Source organism: Megachile rotundata, chromosome 13 (assembly GCF_050947335.1).
Source record: "Megachile rotundata isolate GNS110a chromosome 13, iyMegRotu1, whole genome shotgun sequence".
NCBI lineage: Eukaryota > Metazoa > Arthropoda > Insecta > Hymenoptera > Megachilidae > Megachile > Megachile rotundata.
In genome coordinates, this window is record NC_134995.1 from 12,326,697 (window position 1) to 12,336,279 (window position 9,583).

General features: G+C 39.5%; 2 protein-coding genes across 2 annotated transcripts; both read left to right on the plus strand.

Annotated features, from left to right (window-relative positions):
- The first annotated feature begins 2,692 nt into the window (after positions 1-2,692).
- Positions 2,693-4,481, plus strand: Osi9 (DUF1676 domain-containing protein Osi9). The gene is made up of 3 exons (XM_003705445.3): positions 2,693-3,200; positions 3,257-3,429; positions 3,520-4,481. Exons 1-3 carry the CDS (start codon positions 2,959-2,961, stop codon positions 3,834-3,836), a joined length of 732 nt encoding a protein of 243 aa, XP_003705493.1. The 5' UTR covers positions 2,693-2,958; the 3' UTR covers positions 3,837-4,481.
- A 279-nt stretch (positions 4,482-4,760) lies between these two features.
- Positions 4,761-9,341, plus strand: Osi10b (DUF1676 domain-containing protein Osi10b). The gene is made up of 3 exons (XM_003705446.2): positions 4,761-4,848; positions 5,216-5,786; positions 8,406-9,341. The coding sequence occupies exons 2-3, from the start codon at positions 5,309-5,311 to the stop codon at positions 8,819-8,821; spliced, it is 894 nt and encodes a 297-aa protein (XP_003705494.2). The 5' UTR covers positions 4,761-4,848; positions 5,216-5,308; the 3' UTR covers positions 8,822-9,341.
- The last annotated feature ends 242 nt before the right edge of the window (positions 9,342-9,583 follow it).

A 9,583-nucleotide genomic window follows, 5' to 3' on the forward strand; every position in this document is an offset into this window, starting at 1 on the left:
GGCGGCCATTTTTTATTCATCATGAGACGCTTGAATTTCGATAATTGACACTTTATTGAAATGTGCTGTTTCCTTATTGACACAAATAAAAGTGACTCTTTATATGATGTTTATAAAAGCACATATGAACATGTGAATATATGACATAGGAACATATGAACATATGACATATGAATATAATATGAACATATAACATATGAACATAATATGAACATATAACATATGAACATAATATGAACATATAACGTATGAACATAATATGAACATATGAACATATCAACATATGAACATGTGAACATATCAACATATCAACGTATCAACATATGAATACATAAACATACGAACATATGATCATATGAACATAATATGAACATATAACATATGGACATAATATGAACATATAACATATGAACATATGAACATGTGAACATACGAACATATGATCATATGAACATAATATGAACATATAACATATGAACATAATATGAACATATGAACATATGAACATATGAACATAATATGAACATATGAACATATCAACATAATATGAACATATGAACATATCAACATATGAACATGTGAACATATCAACATATGAACATAAGAACATATGAACATACGAACATATGATCATATGAACATATGACATATGAATGTAATATGAACATATGAACATATGAGCACATGAACATATGAATATATGAACATACGAACATATGAACATGAAAATATGGATATATAGGTGCACATGAAGAACATGTAATGTGCGTATATACTGTAATGTACATTTTGATATAAAAATTTTAAGTGCAGACTCAAAGTTAAATTTTAACAAAGTCAAGGTTAAGTCAGGTAATTAGTGCACCTCATGTTAGTCAAATAATCAGATAACAGCATCATCTCATTCATCAAATAATTTAATAATTGTGTCTCCTCATATTGGTAAAATAATCAAATAAGACAATTATCTCATTCATCAAGTAATTTAATAATGTCCCTGCTCCAATATACTCATCATCACATAATTCGAGCGAATAAAATTCCGAACGAAAACTTTTTCTACCCAAATTGAATACCAAAGTGACTACCTCCTTCCGAAATATCTTGATGAACAGTTATCGAAACAAATCGTAGAGTATCGCATTTCGGATGGACTGGCGTGACGTGCCCCGAATGAAATTCAAACAACAAGAATTTCGAAGGTATGCGAGTTTTACGAATAGCTCTCTAGATAGGAGGTCGCGGTCCGCGACGAAGAAAGTTGCGGAGGCGTCGATCGAAGCATAATACGAAGCCTTATTCGCTTGTCGAAAGGGAAATCGGTTATCGTCCTTCGCGGACAACTTTGAACAAAAACTATTATAGCCCAGAAAATTAGGCTCTTTGTAAATGTAATTAACGCCTTTCGAAACCGTGGACTCTTTACTTTTGAGTTTCGGTGTTAATTTCGGGAGAAAGGATTGTAAACGGGAGAGCAACCCACGGGATATTTATAGAACGATTTTGCGACAACGCCGAATCCATTACGATCGAGTTCTCAATGTGAATATCATTGACCCTGAATATTCGATTTCTAAATACACCTTGCGAGTCTCTCTTCGGGAACAAATATGGTACCACAACGAGAAAGTAACCGAACCTATGGAAATTTTTTACTCTCGTGTCTATCAATTTCAACCTTCGAAATTACTGTACAAGGAACTAAATATCACATGCCTTAATGCAATTGTACTCACAACAAAATTATCCTCAAGACATAAATATAATTCACGTACAAATTAGTCAAACAATAAATGTGATTTTACTCGAAGTGATCGAAGCTGTAATTCATTTTTCGTATCTCACCTAACCTCACTTTTGGAGATTTTAAAAGATGTTACATATAGTTTCATCTGTGAATAGTTAGACGAACAATGTCAAGATTAAAATAATGACTAATATGTATCTACTGTATCTTGCATACTAACATTACTATTTAATACTACTACTATTAACAACGTCACTCTTGCACCTCAAGCAGTTCCACATCAAGTGGAGTATCTTACTGCAGTATCTTAAAAGATGTTACATATAGTTTCATCTGTGAATAGTTAGATGTACAATGTCAAGATTAAAATAATGACTAATATGTATCTACTGTATCTTGCATACTAACATTACTATTTAATACTACTATTATTAATAACGTTACTCTTGCACCTCAAGCAGCTCCACATCAAGTGGAGTATCTTACTGCAGTATCTTAAAAGATGTTACATATAGTTTCATCTGTGAATAGTTAGACGAACAATGTCAAGATTAAAATAATGATTAATATGTATCTACTGTATCTTGCATACTAACATTACTATTTAATACAACTACTATTAATAACGTTACTCTTGCACCTCAAGCAGCTCCACATCAAGTGGAGTATCTGACAACAATATTTTATTGCAGTATCTCTCAAAGATACCTAGTCCCAATTTTATATTACACTGGTCCCAAAACAGCACTGTCCAAGTAATAATAAATTGAAATAAATAACAAATTCAGTTAGAGAATTAAAATAAGAACAAAATGAACAAATGTTTTACCATAAGTACCTGAAGCCCTAACCCTTAATATGCGAGGGTCAATTTTCCTCTCTCCGTTGATGCGAGCGATCGGTGCGCACACCGATGTCCACTCTCTCCTCTCCTCTCCGAGGACCGCGGCGGAGGCGCGTCAACGGGAGACGACAGAGAAACACGGGACGCACCGTCTGGAGGAGAACCAATAGCTCGTATGGGTTGTAACCCAGCGGCAGGCGGTGGCCAACCGGTGGGGGCCATCAAAATTTCAAAAACGTACGCGGGCCCCTTTCGCGACGAGGATAAAAGGCAGCAATCGTGATTCTTTCGGCCAGTGTCGATACGATCGTCGCAGAGTAACAAGGGAGGATCGATCAAAGTTCCGCAGATTCCGTTCATTGAAAAGATGTTCAAGTACGTGGTAATCGCAGCGATCGTCGCTGCCGTTTCGGCCGCGCCCGCGACCCAGGATCAGCCCTCGATCCTCGAGGATGCTTTGGACATTTACTCCTCCTGTTCCGGGGAAGAGGATATCACGGTGTGTCTGAAGCTGAAGGCGCTGCGTTTCGTGGACAGAGCGGCCCGGTCGGCGGACATCGAGGTCGTCGACGGGTTCAAGATCGTGCAGACCGAGGAAGCTAAGAACAGGTAAGCATCGAGGTGAAAGTGATCGACTTCGGGCATCACGCGGATTTTATTTGCAGCCGCGCTGATAACGGGAGGTCTTTGAACGACATCGAGAGCACCTTGCCAGCCGAGGTCGAAGCCAAGGAGGCTGCGATCGACAACGCCATTCTGGACAGAGCCGGAAAGTTCCTCTCCACCCACACCGTCGAGCTGAGCCTGCCTGAAGAAGTGTCTCGCTCCTTTGACGAAGGTAAAGAACTCGAAGATCAAACTCGTCATTCAAGTTCTAGCTTAATTAAGGTCAAACGACCTTTAACTTGTTATTATACGAATGTCACAGCACGAGGAAAGAAGAAGAAGATCGTCAAGTCCCTGTTGCCGATCCTGCTGCTCCTGAAGCTGAAGGCTGCGGCCCTCATCCCCATCGCCCTCGGTGCCCTGGCCCTCCTCGCGTTGAAGGCTCTCGTGATCGGCAAGATCGCCCTGGTTATCAGCGCCATCATCGGTCTTCAGAAGCTCCTGGCGAACAAGCACCAGAGTTACGAAGTGGTAGCTCACCCCGTCCACTCGTACGGCCACGAGGAGCACCATGACCACCACGGCTGGGCGAGATCGGCCTCCGATCTGGCGTACAACGCGTACAAACCATCCGAGTAGATCTCGGCAGTGTCACCTCTTCAACATTCTACCTTCGTTCGCCAAAGTGATCGTTCAGCCGGTGGCGATCACCGAGGGCTGCGCGACTCGACTGGACCGACGTTTCGAACTTTACGTGACTAGTGACCCTACGTGACGAACCGTGACGATAGTTTAACAGTGAGGCTTAGGGACCATTTATACCATTTACGGTGCAACTGATTGCCTCAGGGAACCTGGGTCGATGTGGACGTGTTCGCCATATGCAGATGTCCATCGGGTATAAATGGACCTTAATGTGACCGCGGGACAGAATGGACTATGACTGTGAATGGTGGTAGTCGCGCAACCTTGAGCAACCGGTGCGGTAACCGTTCGATCGAACGATCTCCCGGCTCTAACCATAGACGGTCAAATATAGACATTAAAGAGAGTAAAAATTGTCTCCCAAAGGAGACTGAATTCCACGCTGAAAGCAGGTCCTCTGGGAATCTAGTTCCCTAATCTGGGACCCAAGTCTATATTTCCTGTCTATGGGCGGCCGGACTCGTAGTCAGTACCTGCACAGGGCCACCAGATTTCATCCAATGATTATTTATACCGCCCCAAAGGGGTTGCCATGTAACTTATCAAATTATTTATAAATAAATCTTAATTTTATACAAACTGTTTGTCCTACATCTCCTATCCTCCGTCTCTCAATTAAGTTAACACCATCGGTATTTGTTCATTCAATTTGTACTTTCCTCGAGTTTCTCTTCTCGATGTTTTGACAGCTTAATTCTCCGGGATCGGCTAATGAAGATGACCGGGTGCATCCGGTGGATCGGGTATACGAAATACAGAGGAAGTGTACTTTCGCTGCTGGCTCCTATTGTTTCGTCGCGTGTGAACGCCCCGGGACGCATATATAGCCGATCGCGGTTGCTAGATCAACAGTATTGTTTTGGGACTCGGTCTTCATCTCGCTGAAAATGTATTCGCTGTGGGTTGAGAGGGAGAGCTTCGTGAAGTTGGGTTAAGGGTTCTTTAGGTGAGGGTTGAAAGAAAATGGGAAGTTTGAGGATATGGGAAGTGCATATGTGATAAGACAAAAGTGGGAGAAACCAGATCCTTAAATTTCAATATTTTCCACATCTTAAAAATTCCGTCTTTTCAAAATTTCAAGTTCGCATATGTCGATTATTTTTAACTTTCAGACATCTCTTCACACCTAAATTTCCGAATTCTTCTAAAATTGATTTAATATTCAGCTTATCAATATTCATCAGATTCCCGTTAATATCGATATTTATATGAACGCTCATAAATTAGTACCATGAAATCACATGGAACACGTGTGCCATACACTTGCCCCACAAAGTATCTGTTCCCACGCCGAATCAATGATTCTCTTTCAGAACTTTCATCGGTTCACACGAAAACCTTATCAACTTTCACCGGCCATCTTCCCAGCTTTATTTCCAACCGCCGTAGGCTGGTGCGTCATTGCGATGAAACGCGAGTTGCGCAGCTTCTTCCTGCTAGTTTTCGTGTCCACGAGTGTGACAGTGATCATGGAGCCCACGGAGCCCATATTGAACAACGATGACCCAGCAACGTTCAACGAGGCGTTCGGCTCGTGTTTGGCACGAAAAGAGTTCGGCACTTTGGAGTGCGTTAATCGTGGCACTCTGAGTGCTCTTCAGTTATTAAACCAGGAAGATGATCTCGATTTTGGGGAGGTGCATTTGGAGAGGGCCGATGGGTACGGTAGAGAGCTTCTCGATTGGGATTATGACCCGAAGGACTTTGGGAATATCGTGAAAGCGGCTACCAGGTTGATGGAACGCAGGAGCTTGAAGTGGAGTCTGGATAACGTGTATCCTGGGCTGCAGTTGCGGGCGGGTCCTATGCTGAATGGAAATGGGATGCTGGAGTTTGTGATTGATGAGAGGTCGGCTGGTTTTGCGGACAGACATGCGGGTCCAGGTGAGTTTGAAGGTTGGGTTTGGTAGTTGGAGGATATGGGTTAGGTAGTTGAACGATTTGGGTTAGGACGTTTCGGGATTTAGGGTAGGTAGTTAGGGGATTTGGGTTAGATGTAATTTGGGCTAGGTAGTTTAAGCATGTGGTAAGTCGTTTCAGAATTTGGGTTAGGACGTTTCAGGATTTGGGTTAGGACGTTTCGGAGTTTGGGGTAGGTTCAAGGATTTGAGTCAGATGTGATTTAGGTTAGGTAGTTGTAGGATTTAGGTTAGGTAGTTTAAGGATTTGGGGTAGGTAGGGGATTTGGGTTAGATGTAATTTAGGCTAGGTAGTTTAAGGATTTGAGGTAGGTCGTTTCAGGATTTCGGTTAGGACGTTTCGGGGTTTAGGATAGGTAGTTAGGAGATTTGGGTTAGATGTAATTTGGACTAGGTAGTTTAAGCATGTGGGGTAAGTCGTTTCAGGATTTGGGTTAGGATGTTTCAGGATTCGGGGTAGCTTCAAGGATTTGGGTCAGATGTGATTTAGGTTAGGTAGTTCCAGGATTTGGGTTAGGAAGTTTCGGGATTTGAAGTAGGTAGTTCGAGGATTTGGACTGGATGTGATTTAAGTTAGGTAGTTTTAGGATTTGGGTTAGGAAGTTTCGGGATTTAAGTTAGGTAATTCGAGGATTTGGGTTGGATGTGATTTAAGTTAGGTAGCTTAAGGGTTTGGGGTAAGTAGAGGATTTGGGCTAGATGTAATGTAGGCTAGGTAGTTTAAGGATTTGAGGTAGATCGTTTCAGCATTTGGGTTAGGATGTTTCAGGATTCGGAGTAGGTTCAAGGATTTGGATCAGATGTGATTTAGATTAGGTAGTTTCAGAATTTGTGCTAGGAAGTTTCAAGATTTTAGTTAGGTAGTTTAAGGATTAGGGTTAGATATGATTTAGGTTAGGTACTTCCAGAATTTCGGTTAAATATGATACATCCTTTGATATTCTTTCCCTTCTGATTCTTTAATATTAGCTTTTTCTTTTGGACACTCTTTGGTACATGATAGTCTTTTATTGTGAATAATATATCAATTATGGTAGTCAATACTTTGGTCCATTTATACATCCCATAGTTCAGGTACCTAATTTGAGTCAGAACATCGTTACATCTTAAATCAGGGTCATATTTCTCAGACCACGATAATTAAGAAACGTGTATCTAATTCGAGTCAAAGTACCGTTGTTATTCCATAAATTTCGATAATGTCTTAATATATGAGTCTTTAAGAAACGTGGGACTAATTTGAGCCAAAGTACCGTTGTTATTCCACAGATTTGGGTTATGATATTTCCCAATACATAATACTTCGCTAGAAAGTTTGGTCACTTGAGTCAGATTATTACTGCACAGATATTTGTGATAGTTCTGCATTAGAAAGTTTGGATAATACCAATCAAGTTTGGAAAGTCTAACGCTTAAAAATTCGAATGACATCGATAGAATTTGAAGATGAAACGGTATTACCATGAAGGTTACTATGAAGAAAGTGTCAGCATAGAAACGAACCAGAGGTTCGTATCCTTGCTGAGTCGTTGCGAGGCGCTTTCAGCAACCACCTACAGCAGGCAGCACAGTCAAGACCACTGCTGAAGAATAATGGCGACGTTACTTTGAATCTGATCCTTAGAACTTACAAGTTAATTTATATAAAATACTGCAATTCTTCAGTTAGCTATCTCCAAGCTTTCTTATTTTGCTGTTCAAATTTTAGATGAAATTTAAGTTGCTTCTATTTGAATTAAAATTAAATTCTCTAAATTATCTTGCAAGTTAAGATTGAAATCAAGTGTCTACACTATGTGCAAACCTTCTGTTGAATTATCAGTTAATTATCTATCAAATTTGACTTTTTAAATGAGCAACTGAATTATAGCTAATATATGTCATATTGCTAATATGTATCACAGTCAAATTACCTATGTATCACATATCATATATCACATATTATGTATCACATGTCATGTATCATATATTATGTATCACATATTATGTATCACATATTATGCATCACATATTATGTGTCACATGTCATGTATCACATATTCTGTATCACATATCATGTACCACATATTATGTATCACATGTCATGTATCATATATTATGTATCACATATTATGTATTACATATTATGCATCACATATTATGTGTCACATGTCATGTATCACATATTCTGTATCACATATCATGTACCACATATTATGTATCACATATTCTGTATCACATATCATGTACCACATATTATGTATCACATGTCATGTATCACATATTATGTATCACATATTATGCATCACATATTATGTGTCACATGTCATGTATCACATATTCTGTATCACATATCATGTACCACATATTATGTATCACATGTCATGTATCACATATTATGTATTACATATTATGCATCACATATTATGTGTCACATGTCATGTATCACATATTCTGTATCACATATCATGTACCACATATTATGTATCACATGTCATGTATCATATATTATATATCACAGCTAACAAAATCATCACCTGACATCCAAAGCTGCCAAAACAGTAATAATTCTTTTTATTAACAAAAAAATTGTACCAAATTTCAGGAAGACAACTCATGAGACAGCTACTGATCCCCTTCCTCCTAGGACTCAAATTCAACCTAGCAGCACTAATCCCCCTGCTCTTCGGCTTCCTAGTGCTGCTCACAAAGAAAGCGCTATTGCTAACCAAGATAGCGCTCTTCATCAGTGGTCTCCTGGGTTGGAATTCATTATTCTCCTCAGCCTCTGCACCCTATCCAAATGGATTCTACGCGTACAATCAAGAGCAGCCCGTCGCAGCCTTCCCTCACTTCGAGCAACAGAATTTTCATCATAGACCTTACAGAGGTTTCTACAACGACGAATTTGAGCCGTACAGTCAGCACGTGATTAGGGAGGTTGTTGATGTCTATGAGAACTCGGAGGAGAAGAAGAATAAACGGAGTGGGAAGAATTTTGTTTGGGTGAAAAATAGCTGATATGATCAGCTGTGGAGAGATGTGGAATTGATGAAAGATCATTCTAACTCACCATGATAGGGTGTCTCGTAACTAGTCTTACTAGCTAGATTTACTCCCTGAAAGGGGTGGTAGGGGATGTCATTCGGAATCACGTCAGTTGCCCCTCATTTCAGGGACCTACTATTTGTGAGACACCCTGTATATACATTTGAAGACTGAGTTAAAGATTGAGTTACACGAAATTTCAAATACAAAATTTAATTTAAAGTTTGAAAGATTTAATTCAAGTACAAAATTTTTGCAATGGAGTTAATTTACATGTTGCATAATTTAAATTGCATCAAACTTGAAATGTAGAGTAGCTTCTGATGATCTGCTTAATAAAATGTATTTTAAAAATAGTTTCTTTTGACAAGGAGCTATTCTCCTCCTTGTCAAAAGGAGCCATTTTTATACATGTTTAATCATAATCACCTTGTAGTAGCATATGTACTTCAAACGATATGCTTTATGCTTTTGAATAAAATTAGAAGAATTATTCAGTGCGCATCCACTTTTTCCTTCCCTTGAACCTCATCACACGTCCCATTTCCATTACTCGGAATATATCTTCCCTGTTCTCGGAGGCAACCAGGATATCATTAATGAAAGGTTATATATGTGAGGTTGAATCAATGAGCTGCTTCGTGATTTTAGTGGGTGGATGAGCAAAAATGAATGAGGTGTGAACCGGTAGCCTCGATCGCAAGAAAGCGAGCTAGAAATTATGGGGCTGGAATG

Bases quoted from the DNA above. Each gene is read 5' to 3' on its own strand.
- Osi9 (XM_003705445.3), top strand. From the start codon at position 2,959: ATGTTCAAGTACGTGGTAATCGCAGCGATCGTCGCTGCCGTTTCGGCC. The intron at 3,201-3,256 runs GTAAGCATCGAG...TTTTATTTGCAG, and splicing joins ACCGAGGAAGCTAAGAACAG to CCGCGCTGATAACGGGAGGT. The intron at 3,430-3,519 runs GTAAAGAACTCG...CGAATGTCACAG, and splicing joins GTCTCGCTCCTTTGACGAAG to CACGAGGAAAGAAGAAGAAG.
- Osi10b (XM_003705446.2), top strand. From the start codon at position 5,309: ATGAAACGCGAGTTGCGCAGCTTCTTCCTGCTAGTTTTCGTGTCCACG. The intron at 5,787-8,405 runs GTGAGTTTGAAG...ACCAAATTTCAG, and splicing joins GGACAGACATGCGGGTCCAG to GAAGACAACTCATGAGACAG.